This window comes from Natator depressus, chromosome 20, assembly GCF_965152275.1.
Source record: "Natator depressus isolate rNatDep1 chromosome 20, rNatDep2.hap1, whole genome shotgun sequence".
In the NCBI taxonomy this organism is placed as follows: Eukaryota; Metazoa; Chordata; order Testudines; family Cheloniidae; genus Natator; species Natator depressus.
This window is the reverse complement of record NC_134253.1, coordinates 18,076,018-18,099,783: the sequence shown is the minus strand read 5'-3', so window position 1 is coordinate 18,099,783 and position 23,766 is coordinate 18,076,018. Positions and strand designations below refer to the sequence as shown.

Here is a 23,766-nt window from a genome sequence, read left to right as displayed (position 1 = left end):
GGGGTCCCAGACGCTGGGGGTTTGGAAGCCCACGATCCCAGTCAGCCTGCTAGATGGGCTTCCAAGGAGCTGAATGGGTGCACTGGCAAGACAGCAGGCAGGTTTCGAAGGACCCCTGCCTGGCTTCTGGAGGAATTTCATCCAAATGGAACTGTCGCTAAAATAGTTTGATGAATCAGCAAATTCGAATCAAAAATTAGTTCATGAAAGTGTTTCCGACTAGCTGTAGTTGGAATCCCTCGACTTTAGCGTAGAAGAGATGGCTGTGCGAAGTACATGATGTGATTGTCCCTTAGTTACTAACTTGTGGGGCTTTCTTGGCTGTAGGAGGACGATGCTCTTCGTTTATTGTCCTTTGTCCTGTTTGGCATCCTGGCCCGCCTGACCAAAAGAAAATGGAAGGGCTATTTCGCCGAGCAGGTTAGACAGAGCTGGGTCACACTTCTGCTGCACCTGCAAGACCCGAACCCCAGGGTTTCAGTGGTAAGACCGAGAGTGACTTATTTACTAAGCCAAAGGAATCTTCCTCCCAATGCCAGGGGAGCTCTGCTATTCCTTCCTGCTGTGGAGGCCCAAATTCTCCCCTCAGTTCATTGCCCTCCTGCTGAGTCAGTTCCCGCCAGGTTGCTCCATGGCTGCCTCACCAGAATCCAGGATAGGTCATGGGTCTGAGCTCGACAGCTCTCTATTCCTGTCTGTCTCTGCACCCCAGGCCCCTGCCTCCCCAGAACAGAAGAGAGACCTGGTGAAGCAGCTTTCATAAGTAGATCTGTTCCAAAAAGACATTGATGCTACCCCCAGGTTGCAGTGGAAGCTCTCCCCTCTATTAGTCATTCTTGCATGTTTTCTGCCAATTACATCCAGATGAATCCCTTTTTATCCTGGAATAGATGAGCAGTCAAGCAGATGAGTTCCCTTTGAATGACCAAAGCGCTCAGTAGGGAACAATTAAATGGTGTGACACGCTTTCTTTTTTTCAGGAATGCAGAGCTACGTTTCACCTCTGTGTCCCGTTTTTGGGACTGAAGAGGCTCCAAACTGCCGTGAATCAACACCTTGATGGCACAGCCAAGCTGAAGCCTGAAGAGCTCCAGGTGGACATTTGCAGACACCTTGTGAGTGAGCTGTTGAAGTGTCTGAGATTCTTGACTGGAGTGGCAGGTGGTGGTATAGAGGTGTGGGGGGGATGTGTGATGGGTAATGGAAATAACGGTCAGAGTGGGATATATGACTGAGGGTGACGGGAAATGTAAATCTGCCACAGATCCCCATTTTTCCCACGTCCACCCAGTCACCTGTTCTTTCTCTGATTTACCTGTGGCTCGTAAAAGCATGTGCTGGCAGTCAAAGGGCACTTCTAGCCAGAGAGAGCTCATGTGTCCCTGATTTCCTCTAGGCCAAAGAGAATGCTGAGCTGCTGGAGAACTTGTACAAAAGCACCATCACATACTTCTTTAGCAGCTGGGAAGAAATCCGGGCAGTTGCAGCCAAGTTAGCTGGTGAGAGATGATGCCCAGTGTCCCTTTTGGTATTCCCATTGAGGGAGAGAGAAAAAAATCCCACTGTGCAGCACTGAGCTGCCATTAATCTCTCTGTGCCTCAGCTTCCCATACATAAATGGGGAGGTTAATATCCCTACCTCTCCAGTGTGGTGGTCGGAGGAAATCATGACTTGCTATAAAGTGCTTTGGGATTGTTGCAGGGAGAGCACGGTGCAGTCATTTAGTAGTAGAGGCTGGGACACTGTCTCATAGGGCATGTTTACACTTGGAGCTGGGGGTCTAATTCCCAGCTTGATGAGACATACCCGCACTAGCCCTGAGTGCTAAAAATAGAGAGTAGCTGCGATGGCAGGAGCAGCAGGAGGTTTAACCACCCCAAGTATGATCCCATCCAAACCCCAAAGTCGATTCTCAAGGTGGCTAGCTCCTCCCACTGCTCGTGCTGCTTTAGCTACATTCTAATTTTAGCATGCGAGCGCTGTGCGAGCTAGTGTGGGCCTGTCCCATTGAACTGGGAGTGATCCCCCTCGCTCAAAGTGCAGACCCACCCACAGTGTTGCTCAGTGCTCTTCACTACTACTTCATCATTGGGAGGCATGCAGCCCACCTGCCCTCAGCGCCTGCAGTTTCAGGTTCCTGGCCACACCACCTTGTCAAGGAGGCAAAAGGTTCCTCTGCTTTGGCCGTCTGCCCTCTTCTCCCAAGCATACCCAGGTGAGACAGGCAGGCATTGTGGCCTAAGTCTCACCTATCAGTCACCTTGTGGGATCCCTGCTTAGAACTCACTTATTCCTGGCCCCAGTCCTTTGCTCAGACCACTAGACCAAGACACTAGCTTAGTATGTCTCCAATAAGTGACAGCAGTGGCAAGAGGAATACAGACTCTTTAAAGCAAATGGGTTTTGTGTAAACATTCTTAAAAAAAAAAAAAGTCTTTCTCATTCTCTTCAGTGTGGACTCTAAACTGCACTAGCATCCTCTTGCCCACAGCTCACCCTTAGGCCCACAGTAGGAGAGGCCAAAGACCTGTCTAGGGGCTGCTAATATCACTTTGCATTCAACAAGGGAAGGTTTTATTGTTGTTGTTTGTTTTCCATTGTGTATTTAGGCATCATCCTGGAACACACAGACAGGCAGCGTATGAAATGGCTGGATCTGGAACATCTGCTGATGTGTAAGTAATAAATACAGCTGAAGTTCTGCTCATCCGTGAGTTCTAAAGGAATTTAGCTGACAAGCAGCAGTAACCGATACCACTGGTGCAAAGTGCATCAGCCACACATCAAGGGACAAATTCACTCTCGCCCAGTAGAAAGTCAGCTTTAATTTCCCCTGAAGGAGGCAGCTGCAGAAGGTGTGATGTGAGTCCGTGCATCTCCTGGTTGTCCTGGCAAGGCCCCCTCCGCAGCCAGTGCTATCCACTCTTTGGGCTTTATTGGCTCTCTGTGGACTCCCCAGGTGAGGAGAAATTGTAGCCACTTTCTGCTACCCCAAATTTCCCACCAGCAATTTTTCTTCCAGTAGGTGCCCTGCATCCTGCACAAAGCAGCTTGGACTTGGCCTCTGTTCAATTCCAGGGTTATTGGAGCTCAGACCGTGGCTCCTGAATAGAGATGGAAAATAAACTGAAAAGTGGAAGCTATTGAAACAATGGACCTTCTTCCATTTACAGCAGAGTGGATGACTTTCTGGTCAAGTCAGGGTCTCCCCGCTTGTTGGGAGCACGGAAGGGAGCCAATGGAGGAACCTAAAGCTTTCTTTCTATTGGAGAGCTTGTGTAGCGTGGTATTCAGAGGTAGTAAGTCTCCAGCTATTTCAGGCACAGGTGACAATATGAAAAGTGAGGCATATTCATCTCTCATGTATTTTCCATCCCAATAGAAGGACTGAGCCCAGTTTCACATTTTACCATGTGATCATTCTGCTCTGGTACTTCAAGATTCTGTGATCACGCTTAGCTGTGATTTGACAGTCTGTACACTAACATGTTGTCCTCTGTCATTTCAGCTCTCCAGGTCCTCAAGAAAGACCCAAGTCCCTCTGTCCAGCTGGTGGCAACTGAGGTCCTAAATGACATCTGTCCTGGCCGAGTGCTTGGGGAATGAAGCGGGAGACAAAGAGAACAAGGCGCTCCAGTAGTATAAGGCCCTACCGTCAATCAAACGTTAACCCCACCCTTGGCCCTCGTAAGCCTTGCCCACCGGTCACTGGAAGTCCCAAGCCATGAGGTATTACTTCCAGGGTCAAGGCAGACAAATGACCGGAAGCAACGTGTGTCATGTGACCCCTCTAAGAACTCCTCCCATTGTCCTCTACCAATCGGGATGGGTTTCACCCTGATAGGAACGCCCCAAGAGAAGATTTGACCAATCGGGGGAGTTCCGGGGCAGGATGACCTGTCTGGAAGTGGTTCATGTGACCCCTCTAAGAATACCTCCCACCACCATCTACCAATCAGTAGGTGTTTGAGCCACTGGGGACCACCCCGAGAGGAGGTCTGACCAATCATGGGGAGTTGCGGGGTGGGGTGATCTGTCTGGAAGTGGTTTGTGTGACCCCTCTAAGAATACCTCCCACCACCATCTACCAATCAGTAGGGGTTTGAGCCACTGGGGACCACCCCGAGAGGAGGTCTGACCAATCATGGGGAGTTGCGGGATGGGGTGATCTGTCTGGAAGTGGTTTGTGTGACCCCTCTAAGAATTCCTCCCACCGCCCTCTACCAATCAGGAGGGTTTTGAGCCACTGGGGACCACCCCGAGAGGAGATTTGACCAACTGGGGGGAGTTCCGGGGTGGAGTGACCCGTCTGGAAGTGCTTCGTGTGACCCCTCTAAGAACTCCTCCCACCACCTTCTACCAATCGCGATGGGTTTCGGCTGCAGAGGACTGCCCCGAGAAGAGATTTGACCAATATGGGGCAGGTTCTCGGATTGGGTGAACCGTCCAGAAGAGGGTCATGTGAGACCTCTAAGAACTCCTCCCAACGCCCTCTGCCAATCAGAGTGCAGCACCATCACCCCATAAGTCCCAGCGCTGGGCAGAGGAAGCTATCTCTTACCAAGAAGACATGTTTTAGAAATTGTGGAAAGGCTGAAAGGAAACATGGACTCCTTTACCACCCCGTGAGACCTCCAGATTTTGTTTTAGCTCCGAGGACCTTTGGAGTTGTGTGGAGAAAGCGCTACGGCAGTGACGGTTCCGAGGAGGGCCCTTTGACTCAACCGTTGATGGATACGTCGGAACCCGACCCCAAAATCCAAACCTTTGTGAGGCACCCCGATGAGTGTGACAGCCTCTCATTGTCCATGCCCTAAAGTTGGAAGGTGATTGTGGCTTGGGGGAGTCACAAGGTGAACGGGAAAGATGGCGCTCAGGTAAATGAATGATTAAGAAGCGACGGTCGATCATGGGGGTGTAATGGGGTTAGGAATCAACCTGGCATTGCATAAATCTAAAAACAGGCAGTGGGGTGCTTACACTGTTTTTTGTCTGAAAATCTCTCAACAGCTCGACGATGCCTTTCTGGAGGCCTTTGAGTAGTTGCACATCGGTAGCCCTGTGGGAGTAAATCCATCGCGCATCAGCTGTTTTTGCTCCTGTCTGAGACCCAGATCTCAAGAGGAAAATCCAGAAAAGGACAAAAATGGAAGAATGAACCAGCTCAGACTCCCTCATGGTAGGGATCATGGCGTCCTTTGTTTCAGGCGGCTGTAAAAGATTGTGTTAAACCAGGCGATTAATAAAACTTATTTAAATGTGTCAGAATGAACGTGTCCCCCTCCATACTTGTGTTCGTAAAAGACGGTCCCAGGAACAGTCATGTCTCCACAGACGGCTCTGTTAAAGAAAATCTGTTAAACCCCCAGGAAAGTTGGGGGCTTTGACGGGGTCAATCTTCTTTTTCAAGTGGCCAAAAAGCATCCTAAAACTTTAAATAGAAGACAGGTAAGAGCTTGGCTTTCACACCAGGATGCTTACACTTTACACAAACCAGCTCAAATACGTTTTAAAAGAACCAGGACCGTTGTTTCAGATGTGGACGCGCAATGGCAGGCAAATTTGGTCCGTATGCACCGCTTCTCCAAACACAACAGCGGTTTTAAGTACATCTTAACAGTGATAGACATTCTATCCAAATATGCCTGGGCCTTAGGCCTAAAAGACAAGATGAGCGGTGAGGAATCCAAGGCCTTTAAAGCTATTTCTTGCCAAGGTCGCGTGCCTCAAAAATGACAAACTAATCGGTGGAAAGAATTTTGAAACAAACCTTTTAGCAGATTGTTGAAACGGCACAGCATTAACGCTTTTTGTTACTGATAATGAAGTCAAAGCAGGGGTTGTGGAGTGATTTTAACAGAACTTGAAAAAGATGTGGAGGATGTGGTGATATTTTACAGTCCATAACGCCTTTCGCCACATTGACCTGTTACCTGACTTTATGAAGAGTTACAACCAGAGCTTTTACAGAACTCTACGTACCAGACCCGCTGATGTTAACCCTTCCAATTCTCTGAAGATATGGAAACTGGTTGATAGAGACGGTTTTAAAATAAAACCGGTTGTTGCCCCTTTTAGAAAAGGCGACCACGTGAGACTATCTAAAACCAAAGGAGCTTTTGAAAAAGGTTGTGAACAGATGTTTACCAATGAGATATTTATAGTGGATGAAGCCTTAACCAGGAGCCCGAGACCTGTATACCGATTAAAAGATTACGAGGGTGAGACAGTTACTGGATCTTTTTACCCTGAAGATTTACAAAAAGTAAACCCCAAACAAGACAAGATTTGCAGGATCAAAAAAGTTCTAGCGGAGAAAGGAAAAGGGAGAAAAAAGCAGCTACTGGTGAAATGGTTTGTGGGTGGGGGGGGGCGATAAGTTTACCAGCTGGGTGGAAGCTTCTCAATTCTGACGTTTAGACACAAACAAACAAAAAGATTCCTCCTGCAAAGACTGAGGGAGTGAAAAATGAGCGACAGCGGGTTTTACATGACTTTGCCCAGCAATGCCAGCTCTGCAGTTTTTCCTCAAAACACCAGCTCGAACTTTACAATACAGCTAATTAAGCCCTTAGATCTCCCGGGTGCCTGGGAGGTGGGGTTAGTGGAAATACAACACCCGCACAGCTGGAACGCTATCAACGAGGACACCCCTTTTGAAATCACCTTTGAAGATATGGCATAGAGTTTTATCCTATGATGAGGTTATTACTCGTCCATACCCGAATGATTGGATCATATGAACAGTACCATGGCTCGTCATCCCCCACCGCCTGAGGTGGTCATGAACGATGACCCTGTGGGTAGAAAAGTTACCCTTAAATCCGCTGATTTTACTTTTATGTTTTCTACCAGCAGGGAGCTAGCTAACATTCTAGGTTTGGGCCCCAAGCGCAGCGTCCAAAAATTCCCCTTCTGGGCAGACATCACAGGGGGAGTTAATTCCTTGTATCTGCACACAGATATTGTAGAACACCAGTTTGTGAGGGACTTTTCTGTTCCCCTGTTACGCTGTGTCCCTGTCTGAGGAAGGAACAATGAGTTTGTCACCATCACCTACGATAAACCTCATCACGTTCCTGTCAGAAAACACCACATCGATACCATTACCATTGAAATAAAGACAGATCAGAACAGATACGTCTCATTTGTTGAACGGAGTGGATGTGAAAATTTAAATTGACGCGCAGATAAGACGCTTTCTGTTTAATGGGCAGTGCAGCTGAAGGCTTTAAATTGCGCATTGTATCAGCATCCCTTTTTGTGAAGAAAGTACGGGTGGCCCTGAGCGTTCGTCTGGGGCACGCGGCGTCCCTGCTTACCACAAATGCTAAATATCCCGTGGACCGTGTGGGAATGAAAGTGTTTAGCATCCCCGTGGGCAGCAGGGTCAATAACCAGGAGAACCTGTTTTTTGGGACAGTTACCCAAAATGCTTGTCCTAGGGTTTGTCTTATGCCTTGAGTGGAAGTTACACTAAAAATCCCTTTCATTTTAAACATTATGATATTAATTTTGTGGCCTTGTATGTGGATGGTGAACAGATACCAACCAAGCCTCTGCAACCAGACTTCGAGGCAGGATGCTGCGTGAGAGAATACATGAATCTGGTACAGACACTGGTAAACACATGACAGATCGTTCTCTGTTAATCGACCGTGAGGAGTTTCCACAGGGTTACACCTTGTTTGCCTTTGACCTGTCTCCCGACCAGGAATGCGCCGATGACTATTCCCTGATTCAAACCGGGAACCTGAGAGCAGAAATATGTTTTGGGAAGGCTTTAACCATCACCATCAATCTGATCGTGCATGGGGTTTTTGACAACATCATAGAGAGAAATCAGAGGAGAGACGTTCTGCTTGACCATATGTGAACATGGACACCGTGCAGCTCTCGTGTGTCTTATCAAGGTGCCTTACACAAAAAAGAATTTCTTAGATGTGTTCCCTTGTGATTTGGCTCCCTGGCGACAAGCTGTCTCAGAGACCCCTAGGTTTGTATCGCGCATCCACACAACCAACCTGGTGAACAATGGCTTGCCTTGTGTCTGGCGGAGCGTAACCGTGGAGAGTTTTTAGACTCATACGGGCACCCCCCGAAGAGCATGTTGTTTCCTAAAAGCATTATGAAATTTTTAAACAAAAATGCCACAGGCATTGTGTTTCACAATAGATAATTACAAGACCCCCGCTCTGTCGCCTGCGGCTATCACTGAGTGTTTTTCTTACATCATCGGAGCAAGGGTTTATCTTGTGACCGGATTTTAAAATTGTATTCTAACGACTTAGTGCAAAACAACCAGATGGTGATGAATTTTGTAAAAAATACATTTAAATTCTTGGGCATGCCTAGCCTTGCTCAAAATGTGTTTCAACAAGCCCAGACATGTGTATCTTGCAATGCTTTTTATAGCCATGTTATCCAATATTCTCAGGCATAACAGACAATGTTTTGTTTGGCATTATCCAACACATTTTTTACAAAGTAACTTTTCCCACTGTTGCTAGGCCCTGTGAGAATTGCAGAAAAGGGGTGTTTCCACCTCGTATCCATTTTAAAATCCGTAGGGCAGGGTTTTAAACCCTTCTCCTAGGACCCTCTTGTTGTAAATGACTTTCTGTGTTTTCTTAAGGGTTTTGGTCTCTATTTACCACTGATTTTTGTTCCTTACGATAGAGGGCTGCTGCACCTCTCTCTTTTTTGAGGTGTTTTCTCGCAGGCCCGTGCAATAGTCCAGGACTAGATCTTTCAAACTGTCAAAGTTGATCTTTTGACAGTTTGCCAAGTTCAGGGTAATACCTTTGACTTTCATACAGGCCTTTCCTCCCGACAGCTTATACCCGTACGTTTTCGGGCCTGCCGACACAAACTCGGTGATGTGTTGATCTGGCGGGATCTCGCTCGTGAGGGAATTTAGAAAGAATTTAGCGATTTGGCGTTTAGCGGGGTTAAACCTGATCTCGTGTTGGCACAAACGCACGCCTTCTTTCTGGTAGAAATAGTTCATGTACTTATTTTGTTTTTCTTCGTCTGTGCACCAGCTGGGATACCCTGAAGCCTCTTGTTTCTGGCGGAGGTGTCATTTGATGTACTCTGAAAAGAGTTCATCAGATTTTTCATTAAAAAGCCAGATTTCATATATTTTTGCCACCGCGTACCCCTTCGCTATGCCCGCCCACCGTGCACCAAGTCCCCAGGATGGCCCTCTCCTCGTCAGTATGGATGCACATCTCCCGCTGCTCAGTTTCCGCACAGGTTCGGCATATCGGGAACATAAGTTTGCCACCCACTCTGACAGGTAACAATGGGAAAAAGAAGCCTTGGGTGGGGTACACTTTAACTTTTGCAATTCCGAAATAATTTGCAAGGGGTCCAAATTTGTCATAAACTCTATTGGGGTGTCCGATAGGGTATTCTTTGGTTTTCTTTACAAAAGGGTAGAAGCTGGTAAAATCATAATAGTGGATTTCTTCCCCGGAGTTAAGTTTGTAATATAGGCGGATAGCGTTTGTCCTCCCCACAAAAAGAGCATCACTAGGCATGAGAGGCTAGGGCAACTGGGCTCATTTTAAATGCCTGCAAGCTCCCTGTCTGTTTCTGTCCTCACTTCCCACTCTTGCTCCCAAAGAGTCCTCACTACAAAACCAAGTTGTTTCAGATAGTCGGTCTTGAGCTGCGTCTTGTAATAAAGAAACCCAAAAGTTGTCCCCGTCATAGGGTTTTGTGCTTTTTCACAATGACAGGTGGCACAAGCGTGGAAAAGAACACCCGTTAAACTCCAAGGCTGTGTGTACCCTGTCAACACTGGCATAACCCTCTAAAGAGTAGGAGCCTACCTCTAGTTCCCCACCCTGTAAAGCATGCCGTATTTGTATAGTTTCTTTGTGAGAGGTATTCAACAGCCACTGAATAGATGGGGTTGAATATCTTTTTCTGCCTGTGATCATTGTCTGGAGGGAGAAGAGCTACCGTGTTAGGCTCCAAAAACAGAAACCTGTACATAGCCATGCAGACAGATGCCAGTGTTATGTATCAGAATGGATCTATACCCAGTTTTATCTCGGTGAATTTACCAGGTTCTCTCTCTACTAGATCTCCCTTCTCCATCATTTTCATAATCTCTTTTCTGTATAGGATACAAGGCTGTCTCAAAATGTTGACATCCTGCTGACAGTAATACGCGAGCTCTTTCTGCAAGTCAAATGTCTCCTCCCTGTGGGCCTGCTACCAGTCGAGAAACTCTGCTTTTTCCCTGGGCATCATGCTTTCTACACCATAGTGCTCCACACATAGGGGATAGGCCGCACGTCATTTTGATTTTTGAAAGTGTTCAAAAAATGTGGAAAATACCCTTTGCACCCTTCAAACCCCATCACCTGCGGGAGCTTACCAAGCTTCATGGGCAAGAAGTTTAAAGAGTCTAGAAAACGAATGCCCAGAGCCTTAACTTCCACACACATTAGTTTACTACCCTGAGTGATCAGTTCTAGGCACATCTTTTCCTTCAGTAACTGTCTAATGATGAAGTATGCATCGTAACCTTTGGAATTGTGCGCCTGGAACGTGTAGACCCGGAACTCTTTGCCAATAAAGGTCTGAACAAACATAGAAAGACACTCATCACCCTTAAATTCCCAGGACTTTTCCGGCTTGAGGGACATAGCAAAAATGTAATTGGGAGTGTGCAACCCAGTCTCCTTTGTGTATTCGGAATCATAACAAATACACTTTTCTGAGGATTCGGGCTTTCTAAGGCTGTCTATAAAACCGAGGTGACCGTCTACATCACCAGCGATCAAACCCTGACCCTGCTTACAGCGCCTCCCTTTACACCTGTGCCGCTTGTCCACGTAAGACTGACCCTTATCGCACAATGTTTTAGACAGGCATTCAGCTTGTTCTGTCGATTCCCAGTCGATGTGTCTGTCTAAACGCTCTCTGGACTGACAATACAGTCTACGGCGAGGACACCTCAGCTGCACGTCCACGCTGTCTGAGCATGTTACGCTCAAGCAGAGGCAGCAGCTGGACCTGCAAGAGTGGCCGTGACTGTGCACCGTGGGGCAAAACTCACCATAATTTTTTGCTCCGAACAACTTTTTCACAACCAGAATCCCATAGTAATGCTCATCATGCAACAGGATGAAATAAGTCTTGGGGTAAACTGCCCCCCCGTTTAAAAAAAGCCCCTTTCGCCGCATACAGCACCACCTGTATGTTGACTCCTAAATGCTGTTCAGACATTGCTACGTCACTGAGCATAATCTTTTTTTGATCTGACCAGCCCAGTTTCTCATGCAACTTTCTCGCCCCCACTAACGATTCCGTGTCCGTAGGTTTATGGTCGGACATGACGGCCAAGAGCCCACGCGCAAAACACAGATTGGTAGCCGTGTAAGTCAGGTCTACTAAACATTGTCTCTTTTTTATGGATGATTTGACTACTGAGGATAGAATTTAAAACTCTACGAGCGGCCCCCACCCCTGCTTTTTTACAACTGTCACAACGAGGTGCAATGTCCCATTGACATGCAACTCTATTGCTCTGTGGCAGCTTTGAGGTCTGATTGAAGAAATCCTCAGCAGACAGCTCATCCCTAGTTCTTCAGACCGAAAATAATGGGTTAGTTAAATTACGGCTCTCTAAATGTAACTGAACATAATCATCAGTGCCTACCCTACGTCATGGAGAACTAACTGTATCCCCCTGTGTATGGCTTCAACAACCTGCTGAGCTGAATTTATTCGCTCAAGATTGACAAAATGAAATTCCTCACAATACACCGACCCCCCCCAAATCTAGGTAATTCACGTTGCCAACTTCTCACTCTCTCCATACACACCTGTGCATTTTCAGGGTTACTTGGGGGTTCCTCTACGGGACCATCTACATCAGATGCTATTTGAGAGTCAGACTGTGAGGCGCTTCCGTGAGGGTCATCGGGAGGAGATGGGGACCCATCATTCTAGAGAGCCCTCTGGGGAATTTTCGAAACCAGACTCTGTGTGAGAGTCTGATTCCACCTCCCCATTTTCAGACATGCCAGTTTGTGAGCCTCCAGTCGAGGGCATCTCTTTTTGTCCCCCCTCTCCATTACCTCTTTAGCCCTTTTTAAAATTTTTACAACGACCCTGGCCTGGAACTTTTTGGCAGCCATTTGTTTGTCCCCCCTTTTGTTTACACCTGAGCTGATGTGTATCCTTGAGGGTGCCCCTTTTACCCAGGCCCCTTTCCACGACTAGTCACGCCTGCGCAGAGCCAAAAATTGAAGTATTTTTCAAAAAGTCACCCACCAAAGCTTTTGCTTTGTTGATGTGCTTTCCAGCCCTCCTTTCTTTTAGACCCCCTGAAGATACACCGTTCACCGGTATTCTGAACGAAGCATCATATTTTCCCCAAACCTTTTTAGAATACCGTTCTTTTAGAACCCCCGAGGATACAGCGTCCCTCAGTCTTCTGAAGGAAGCATCATAGGTGGGCGTTTTCACTCACGGTTTTCTCAGGGCTTGGTGTGGAGGTGGCCGCTGAGGAACTGGAGTTGTGTTTGCGTGGTTGGTTTTTACCAGAGTCTTTGGTTTTGTCCTTGGGTTTGACGTATTTGAGGTTTGGACTGCCCTGATGCTTCATCTGCACTCTTGGGCTGTTTTGAGTTGTTAAAGGTCTCCAAGCAGATTTCTGGTTCTTTGGCTGGTCTGGTGGAGGTGTCCCTGTAGCTCTGACTACAGCATTGTCAGGAGAACTGCACATACCTGATTAGGGGGGAAGGAACATATAACAAAACTTAACTTTACCATCTTTCTCACCCACACCGATGTATTTACTTAAAATACAAAACCTCATAACCTCACAAACACAGTATATTTACTGGGCTTCATCCATCCATCTGGTGAATTTTTCTTTTCAGCTGTCTCTTTTCTTTTTCTTTTAAGCTTGTTTACCCTCTGGTCTAAGGGTCTCTCATGTTTTGACCTTACTCTGGAGCAGACAATATTATTATTATTATTATTATTATTATTATTGTAAATTACATGAAACTGTCTTGTAAACTTAAAAATAAAATATTCATTAGGGTGTTTGTCTATTTAAAAAGTCAGAGCTTTAAAACAAAATAATCCATTTCAGGCTGTACAACAAACAGGATTTTTGAGTTTATTTCTACCACTTTAAAACAAAAAACAACAAACCTGCAAACATTTTTTTAAATACACCTCATTTTGCAAAATAAAAACCAAACTGCTTTTAAAATCAACTTTTAAAATCCAGTTTAAAACACATTTTGCACAGTAAAAAAACACCCTGTTAGTTTGAAATACACCATTACCATCATTTTGCAGCCATATACTTTAAAAAAAACCACCTATGTTTTTTTACAGAGAGAGAGAGAGAGAGAGTTTAAAACACAGTTTGCAACAAAATACTTTTCAATAAACCCACATGCATTTAAAAGCCAATTGCAGAAAGTTACGCCCCCCCCACCCCACCCCCATGTGTGTTTGGGCCTTTGGATTAAAGAACAAGCAAAAATGTTAGTTAGTATTACCCCCAAATCCCTATCCAACCTGTGTAATACCTGAAGTTATTAAGCAAAACTCCAGTTAAAATAGTTTTTACCTTGGCCCGGTGATGAAATGCAGTTTAAAGTGACTGGTTCCATGCAAAACAGATCACACTGCAAGAAACATAGGCACCATTATTTACTAAGACAGCATGGCCAACGAGTGATAGAATAGAATATATATTTTCAGAGTTAAAAACAGGGAGCATGGCTCCTTTTGCAGTCCAGCAGCCATTCAAGAGAGTTTCTGTTGAAAGAGTCTCCAAAATACCTGAGGTTTTTACACCATCCTAAGCCTTTGTTTCAAACAGACTTCAAAATAGGAGCTAGCAGGTTGATTTGATCGCTACAACTCTCAAATAATAGCTACTTCAGGACGTTAGGCACCCCTCCCTAACATTCCCTTTTGTGATCTGGGGTGGGGGAATTTGTTATACCAATAAAATAAAAACCAGCAGGATCTTATTAAAAGGGAAAAGGCAAAATGCCACATTTATTGTGAATACAGAAAGAATCATAGTAAGCAGTTAGTTATAGCTATAACATTCCATTCAATTTCATATTTATTCACACATTCATTCATACACACACACACACACACACACACACAGAGGTTCTGCAAGGTTGTTATCAGAGTTACCAGCCTTAGAGTTGCTCATGCCAAGCCACTGGCCAGGTGGCCTGGAGACGAGGAGGGAGCAGGGCCTTTTCAGATGCACATCTGACGCTCCTGGAAGTTGGTTTGCAGAATCAGACCCCAAAGTTTTCCGTTTCTAGAGTCCATTTTTATAGGAATTTATTCCTATGCCAGCCTATGGGAATTGCTTCATCATGCTGTTGCTGAATCAATCAGCAGATGGCACATTCCTGACGGCTCCATCTTGTTCTTCGGTTCTCCCATCCTTGAGGCTGTTGGGTGGATTCCAGTCTGCCCTCCGGGGGTCCTCTGGTTGACGCCTTCTTTGGCCGACGGACACTGGATTCTTAGGCTGGCACCTCCCTGATCATTCAGTTATTATCCACACCAAGCATCCATCCACATACATCCTCTATCTCTATTTTAAAGCACAATCGTTAACAAAGCCAGATAAATACAACAAAAGGGCGGGGAGTCTCTGTGTGCTGTTTCTGTTGTTACAAAGTATTGCTTTGAGAACAGACTCCGTCTAGGATGTACTAACACAATTAGCAGCTTGCAACTTTCACCCGGCGAGGGAGAGAAACAGTCCCAAAACCCAAGAGACCTCTTAATTAGTAATACCCTGGAATTTAAACTATGGGGAATCAAACTCATTTGTGATTTTAATACAGAACTTCTTTAGTATGATCCAACAAATTAAGCTGTCTGCACAACCGAGCTGCTTTTGGCCACATTTTTTTCCTTTTAGTTAAAATGCATTTTTCTGTAGGGCCTTCTTACAGTATTAAACAGTAAATCACCAATCCGTAATGTAACTGTACCCATTTCCAAGTGGGGACCCTTTGCAGATCTCAGTAAATGTCTTTGGGGCTTGTTTTTTAAACATGTTTCTTTCATGCTTAAAGTTTAGGGTGGGGGGTTGAAATAAAATGGTTGTATCACAACCATAATAAGCACCCACAGCTTTTAAAAATTTCTCTTTCGAGCAAATGATTGTTCTAAAGCATGGTGAAGATTTGTGAACCCTTCAAACATTTCAGTTTGGGGTTAGACCCGTGTGTGTGTGTGTGTGTGTGTGTGGTGGGATTTTTTGGTTGGTTGTTTTGGGTTTTTTGGGTAAATATAGTATTTTAAACTTTTAATGGCTTTGAATTGCTAGAAAGAGTGACCCATAGCATTCAAACAACTCCTGGGTCATATTTAAACTGTCCAGTAGAGTTCTGCCAGTTCCTGGGTCATTTTCACTGTCCAGTAGTGCTCTACCAACTCCAGGGATTATATTTAAACTGCCCAATAGCATCTGCGAATTCCTGAGGTTTTATTTCATTTCATATTAATCCGAACTCACCCACCCACCTCCCTTACTATGGGTGCACACCCATCAAATTTATCCCTATAGCAACAAGGGTAAGGAATCACAGTTACCTTCGCTATTCAGTGGGGGTGTGGTTAAAACCATTCAGTTCAACAGGATGAGTCAACTCTATTGTACTCAAACACATGTCTGAACCATCCCTGTTTTGTTTTCGTGTTGTAAGCAGAGGCAGGATGAGCTCTACCCTGACATCTGGTGGTGAGTTGTGGAAAAGGACTTCAGGAGCTGATCTCCTTTGCACAGGACACTCACCCCACCTAGCATGAGCCCACAGGAGCCCAAATGGTCACTTTGGCTGCTGTGGGATCCCCAGTTTCTCTGTTCTTGGGGCAGGAAGAATAAAGTGTTGTTATCCTGATGATGTGAATCAAGGACAGTGGAACTGTCCTTGGCCTTTTATGACGGAGGGACTCGCCATCAACTAAGTAGCACTCGCTAGGCAAGGGACAAGGATTCCAAAAGCCAGTGAATTGAGAGAGTTTGGAGGTTTGTGCCTAGTGGTGTGAGCTTCCTTCTGAGGGCTCCAAACACCAGTTACACTTTCTCTCCATTGTGTAATGTCAGAGGTAATTTTGATTCTATTAGGAGTTTGGTTACAGACTGCAGAGCTGAATTCACTTTGGGTTCAAGGTGCCCCAGCTCTGAGGCCCCCCTACTACTTAACACAGTATTCAGTGATTTCAACTTGTTGTAGGGGAGCTTCAGTGCCCCACTGGTGGGGGCTTGACCCGGTTTTGCGTCATGTTACTGGAATGGAACTCCTAGATACTGAACCCAGCCCCTGTTGTGGCCAACTCTGATGGGCAGAAGGGTTACACTGTAAACACATTTTTAGGATTTGTTCCCCTCCCACTTCACAGCTTTTTGCTATAAATGGGTCTCTTTTACACAAAGACACAAGACCTAGGTTCTCACAAACCATTTTTTTAAATTTAAAAATCATACAGCTTCTTGAAAACAAACCCAGATGCTCCATAAAAACTTTTAGCTCACTTAAGGGCCAGAGACCTTCTAACAGAAACACAGATAATCACAAAGCCCTTTTCATTCGATTTTTTAAAATGTACAGCGACCAAGTTTTATATTGCATGTTTGTCCCCTCATCATTCTCTCAATTAATCCTTTTAGATTTCTTACAAATAGTCTTTTTCTTAAGCAGGGTTCTGTCCCTTTTTGTGTGGACCAGGCAGTCAATGTAACGCTGTAAGCAGGCATCTTCCGGTTTGGACATTTTCTTTAAAACACGGTCAGGGTCTCCACTGAATTGCACAGCATTTCTCAAGGTCACCCCTTGCGCTAAATGTTCTTGGGTTAGGCACAGACGTTGCATAACATAACCTATGGCAATAATAGTCTTCAATAAGCTTTCCAAACACAGCTCAGCACACAGGCCCCAGAACTTGCAGTTTCTAGCCATTGAAGTCCAAGTCACAGTCATGGTGCCATTGGGCTGGGGCATCTATGACACAGCCCTCACAATTTTCAAAAAGCTTTTCCCTAAGACAGTGATGAAGAACAGCATAAACAGCAACGCGTACAATAGTCCGCATAACATTTTTACGCTCGTGACGTGGCACTGGCTCAGCGAGTTCCATGCCAGGCCTCCTCCTAAACTCCTCCTAGCCGTCCTCCTCGGAGTCATCTTCCACAATTTCTAGCGGCGTTGAGCAAAAAGAAGACGGGCCTGGTTCACCTTTCCTGCTTGATGCAACGCCGTCCAGGGCCTCCGGGTCCTCTAGAAAGGCATCGTCAAGCTGTCGAGAGATTTTCAGACAAGAAACAAGCGTAAGTGCCCACTGCTTGTTTTTAGATTTACACAACCCCTGGTTCCTAACCCCATTACACCCAATCATCGACCGTCGCTTCTTAATCATTCATTTACCTGAGCTACGTCTTTTCCATTCACCTTGTCTGCCAGTGCCTCCCCCAAGCCATGATCGCCTTCCTCCTCCAGGGTGGCGGATGACGAGAGGCCACCATGCTCATCGGGGTGTCTCATGAGCGGTTGGGCTTCAGGGTCGGATTCTGGCATATCCATCAATGGCTGGGCCAAAGGAATCCCCTTGGCTTCTCTCTCATCCTCTTCAGAACTGTCGCTGCTGTAGCGCTTTCTCCACACAACTCCAAAGGTCCTCGGGGCTAAAACAAAGTCTGAAGTTCTCACAGGGGTGGTAAAGGAGTCCACGTTTCCTCTCAGCCTTTCCACAATTTCTAAACCACGTCTTCTTGGTAAGAGATGGCCTCCTCTTCCCAGCGCTGGGACTTATGAGGTGATGGTGCTGCACTCTGATTGGCAGAGGGTGTTGGAAGGAGTCCTTAGAGGGGTCACACGACCCTCTTCTGGGCGGTTGACCCCGTCCCAGAACCCACCCTATTTTGGTTGAATCTCCTTCTGGGGCTGTCCTCTGTGGCCAAAACCCATCGCGATTGGTAGAGGGTGGTGGGAGGAGTTCTTAGAGGGGTCACACGAGCCACTTCCTGACGGGTCACCCCGCCCCAGAATTCCCCCCAATTGGACAAATCTCCTCTCGGGGTGGTCCCCAGCGGCTGAAAACCCTCCTGATTGGTAGAGGGCAGTGGGAGGAGTTCTTAGAGGGGTCACACAAACCCTGGAACTCCCCCTGATTGGTCAAATCTTCTCTCGAGGCGTTCCTGTGGGGGCAAAATCCATCCTGATCAGCAGAGGACAGTGGGAGGAGTTCTTACAGGGGTCACATGACACACCTTGCTTCCGGACATGTGTCCGCCTTGACCCCGGAAGTAATACTCCCATGAGGTGGGACTTCCAGTGACCCGTGTGCAGGGCTTACAGGGCCAAGGGGTGGGGTTAACGTTCGATTGATGGTAGGGCCCATATACTACTCGCTCCCGCTACCCAAAATTGGAACAAGAGAGACTATAATACTGGAGAGAAAGAAAGGAATGTTTTAAATGTTTTAAATTCTTGTACTGTGCTGTAAATTCTTTTCCCTAAATTAATTCAAAACATTAATTTGTATTTTTTATTTTTCTATTTTTTTTGTTGTTGTTTTATAACACAATACAGCAACTAGAATACTGGCCCGTATTAGCCATTCTCCTACTGCTCAGATGCTGTAAGGGAGAGAAGGATCAGGCCCTTTAAAGTAGTCTGGGTTGATTTTTTATGACTCGAAGTGTTTTTATTACACATCAGGACATCTAGTCATTCTGATGGACGTGCAGCCTCTGGACACGCTCAGTGATAAGCATGTACATTACACTGCTTGCTCAGGGGTCATTACTATAGAAACAGCCAAGTACTGGCCCAGATCCTCAAATACACCTGAGCTTTAGACTCTGGGTTGTTCTAAATTACGCTGTCTTGTAACAGCCATTGCTGTACGGGAGATTGCTGTAGCACCGGGGTCGGCAACGTTTGGCACGCAGCCCCCCAGGGTAAGCCCCGTGGCGGGCCGGGCCAGTTTTTTTACCTGCCGCGTCCGCAGGTTTGGCCGATCGCGGATCCCACTGGCCGCGGTTCCCCACTGCAGGCCAACGGGGGCTGCAGGAAGCCGTGGCCAGCACATCCCTCGCCCCGCGCTGCTTCCCGCAGTAAAACAGATGGTTTATTAGACGACAGGAACATGGTCTAATACAGAGCTTGTAGGTGCAGAGAACCGGACCCTTCAGCTGGGGGGGGTCCATTTTGGGGGGCAGTGAGCCAGACAACCACGTCTGCCCTTCACTCCATGTCCCAGCCAGCCCCAAACTGAAACTCCCTCCAGCCCCTCCTCCTCTGGGCTTTGTCCCTTTCCCCGGCCAGGAGGGCACCTGATTCCTTTGTTCTCCAACCCTTTAGCTCTCACCTTGCAGGGGGGAAGGGCCCAGGCCATCAGTTGCCAGGACACAGGGTGTCGGCCATTCTCTGTGTCCAGACCCCTGCACACACCTGCCCTCTAGGGATCTGCAATGATCATACACCCTTACCCCACCACCTAGATCCTTAAGAACTGCCTAGGGGAAACAGAGGCACCCCCACACTATTCAGAGGAAACATTAAGAACAGTCCCATTTCGTCACACTGGGTATGAGATTTTGCTGTTTGTGCAGGGAGCTGGGAGCCCCAGGGCGCCCTGGTTAACCCTGGGACTTGGTGCCTCGCCAAGAGGCCCTGCAATGAGTGTTGGGCTGAAACCCAGCCAGCTTGGTTTACATCCGGCCCACAACAGTGTCAGGTGGAACGAACAGGCCAAAGTGAAAGCAGAGCCACTCCCCAAGCCTCTGGGAAAGACTGACCTGCCTTGCGGGGCAGGTGTGCAATTCCTAGCTTCTGCCTCCCTCCCGCCTGCTGTTAACGGGAGGCAAACAGAGACTGCAATAAACCCCTCTGGTTGGAACGAGCCTGCGCCACTGGGGAACGGAGCCACCCGGAGCGGATTAAAAGCCCTAGTCCCAGAGCCAGGGCAAGCGCTCTCCTCTGGACAGCGGTTGGGGACGTCATACAGGGAGGCTTTCGGGCCCAGGGTTCTCATCCTGGCGCTTCAGCTGCTAGTGACCTAGGGCCTCCTGTTCTGCAGCGCTGAGTCCCACAGCTGCACTGAAGTCACTGGGGCAGATCCACTGCTCGTGTCAGTGACCACGGCTCCAGGAACGGGGCTGGAGAATGTGCTGTGCCCCTGGACAGGGCTGGGACAAACTGCCCCAGCCGAGGTCTACCCTGATGGGAGCTGTGGGGAGCCCAGTGTACTGGAAGCTGCTGCTGCACCGGGGTTTGTGATGGAGAATGTGGGGTGACGGGGGGGGGAGCAATTCAGCACAAACAGCTCCTTTCGATTTCCTCCCAGCCACCCCAGCATGCCTGGGGACTCCCCTCCCCAATCAATCAAAGCCCAAGATGGGGATCTGAAGCTCGATATGAAGTTAATCCTCTGCCAGCTGATGTAACCCACGCACCTTCTGGGTGTGGTGTTGTGTCCCATCGAGTGGCACCAAGACCATTCGAGAGAGAGAGAAGATGAGTCTGCTCTGCAGCCATCTCTACCAGCCAGGGGGCTTTTAGCTCATGCAATGGAGGCTCATGCACTAAGCTCCAGAGGCCCCAGGTTTGACCCCCACCCGCTGACGACCAGGGTCTGTGGGTGTGACTCTGGCGTGGCTGGCAAGCGGCAGCAGGAAGGGTTTCCACTGAGCGTTAAGGGAAAGGAACTTGCTGCCTGTGGCACGGTGCAGCCGTCTGGTTGGCACACCGGGAAAGGAACATGGAGAAGAGCTCCAGCCCTGGCTGCGTCCCCAGCTCTTGTCTTGGCCTTGTAAAAGGCTTACGCTAACAGTAGGGCGAGGTTTGAAAGCGAACACACCGTGTTCTGGGCCTGGAGCAGCAGCTGGGAAGCGTTCCCAATCAACAACCGCCCCGGGATCCCTGTAATCCGCACCAGAGTGCAGGGGGAGGGGAGGAAGCTGGAGGGCCTTTGAAAACACAGACAGCTTGATGACAGCCTTCCCTGGCTGCATGAAGCTATCCTCCAGAACCATGCCACCAAGGGCCCAGTCCTGCAGCGGGACAGCCGGAGGGTTGGTGTCGCTATCCTCCCGTTCTACAGAGGGGGAAACTGAGGCACAGAGCTGGGCCACGTCAGGGCGCAGCTGGGGATGGAGCCCGTCAGATCCTCACGAGCTGCTGTGTGGCGCTAGCGCTTGTGTCTGCACCAGCTATAAACACAGGCCCCCTTGTGCGGGCCCAGCCGTCTGTCCCCTGGCGGGCAGCAGTGCCCATGCGGGAGCACCCACGCAGCCCCCCACCGCCCACGGCTGCAAAGCAGCCCCAGCCCCACGGCAGGGTTACGTTCTCCTCCCCTGCCCTGTGTTCTGGCTCCTCCAGGACCCTTCACGAGGCTGGCAGGGGAGCGCTGAGCTTGGAGCCTGGCCAGGCTGGAGCTGGCCCAAAGGAAACACCTCCATGGTCTTCCCAGGTGCTACCCAGTCCCCTGGCGCCTGCAGGAAGGTTTGGGGTAATCACACACACGCTGGGTCTCCCAGTCACCAACGCTTTGCCCGGAGCCTGGCTCGGAGGGAAGCGCAGACCCAGTCCAGCCAGCCTTGACGTCCCTCTCCGCGGAGCTGGGAACGTGCCTGGAGCTGCCAGCCCAGTCCTGTCTACTCAGCGAACGGCTTGCTGCTGCTCTTTCCCGGGTCTCCTCCTCCCTCCCCAGCCCTGGAGCCAGACGAACACCCACACACAGGCCTACTGTGCCCATGGCTGTACAGCGGCTGCAGGGCTGCAGCCATCGCGTCCTGGACATATTCAAGGGGAGCCCGATGGGATTGGCCAGGCAAGGAGGGCATGAGCCCTGCCCAGCTAGGATGGGGCACCGTCCCCAGGCTGCTGCATCAAAGCCAGCCCTGGCTAGGAGCGATTCTGCAACCCAGGAGAGATTCTGCAACCATCTGCCTGCTGGAGAAAGACATCAAGGTGAACTTGTCCCAGCTTGGAACTCCCTGTAGCCAATGGGATACATTTGGGTTAGGAAAAAGAAAAGAAGTACTTGTGGCACCTTAGAGACTAACCAATTTATTTGAGCATAAGCTCCCAGTGTCAGCTGTGCCAGGGCCCCCAAGACCTTTGGGCCTGGAATGGGGGGATCATGACTAGGGCGGAGCTGGGACCGAGGGACAGGTGAAGCTGCACCAGGCTTGCAGAAGAGCTCATCCTGCAGAGACCTGCATGCAGACCCTGCTGGAGGGAGATTGTTTGGGGCAGAGCGGGGTGACTTGGGGGGCTTACAGCAGGGCTGGGGGGAGGCAATGGGGGTAGCAGGGAAGGGGAGAGGTTTACAGTAACTGCAAGCTGTATACAGTGCATGGGTTGAGGGGCCAGGGGGTGATTTGGGGTGGGGAAGTGGGAGGCAGGAGGTGCATGTGGGTGATACCCCCATGCAGCGGCAGTGCCCCCTGTAGGCAGCACGGGTGCATCCAATGGCCCTAGAGGAAATATTGTCTAAAGACCGGAGTTCACCAAACCCAGGCTGAGCTAGCCGTGTCCCCAACCTGCCCATCCCTTGTGGGTATGGACTGCAGCCCGGTGCCCCCTGCCCTGGGCCTGGCCATGCTGGGGGCTGAGCGATCCCAGAATGATGCCCAGCGCACACCCCTTCTCCCGGGCAGGGACCCAGCATCTCGTCCCCCAGCCCTCCCCAGAGTCGGCCCCCAACCTCCAGGGCTGGGTGGGGGGTGGGGAAGGCGACCGGCCTGAGCCAAGTTCACAATTATGCAACCAGCCCGTGTGATGCTGCTTATCATCTTACCGCGCAGCCCAAAGCCGGCTCACCCGCCTCTTTCGTGGCATTTCGTTGCCTGAAATTAAATCACATTTCCTAATTACTGGGTGGGCTCCAGCTGCTGGGCTGGGCTGGGCTGGGCTTTAAGAAGGGGGCAGCGTAGTGGGATCAGCATCAGTCACAGAGACAGCCTGTTGGAGAGAACCCCCCCAAAGCCCGAGACCCCCCTCACCACAGCCAGCCCCCCAGGCTGCATCTAATGAGGCCCACTCACCTCCCTCTGCCCTGCAGGAAACTCAGCCTGGCTGGTTCCTACAGGGCCCATCCAGCCCAGTATCCCATCTCCCTGCTGTGAGCAAACGTCAGGCCCTGCCCACTTGCACGTCCCCAGAATCTGGCCAGCCCAGCGCTGATCGTGCAGAAACACGCAGTCCTGGACAGTGCTCGGCACAAAGGACTCACACAAACACATTCCAGAAGCGTGGTACAAAAAAACCACAATATCAAGAATGGCACAAAAACATTCTCCAAGGATAACAGGAACACACTGAGCCCTCCTAAAAGATAAGGTCAAATAGCAACGTAATAAATACAAATGTTTTAATCAAACCAACATGTACAAAAAAGTGGACAATAACTAGCCAGGTCAGAGGGCAGTATCTAAGTCAGAGGGGCAGCTTGTTTGTATCAGGGTATCTCTGAGAGAATGTGTTGGTCCAGCCAAAGGGGAAATGGAAAGTCCTGCCATTCACTGAGCTGCGTCCATTGTCACAGGCATACATTTCTTAGTATCCTCATAGAGTCTGCCAGGTACTATTACCATGCCTTGTCAACAATAAACCTGGCCGGGTGCCTTCGTCCCTTAACGGATCTTGTGGTCATTGGGTGGTTCACTCAAGGTCTGCTGTGCTGGCTGTCTGTGCAGAGCTGGGGCAGCACACAGGGAGAACACACAC

General features: G+C 48.7%; 1 protein-coding gene across 1 annotated transcript in view; it reads left to right on the top strand.

Moving 5' to 3' along the window:
• LOC141975310 (protein maestro-like) overlaps nt 1–23,766 on the top strand; it is a 95,202-nt gene that overhangs the window by 4,263 nt on the left and 67,173 nt on the right. The window contains exons 4-5 of the mRNA XM_074935607.1: nt 328–483; nt 981–1,115. Coding sequence (XP_074791708.1) covers nt 328–483; nt 981–1,115 — 291 coding nt within the window. The remainder of the gene's footprint in view (nt 1–327; nt 484–980; nt 1,116–23,766) is intronic.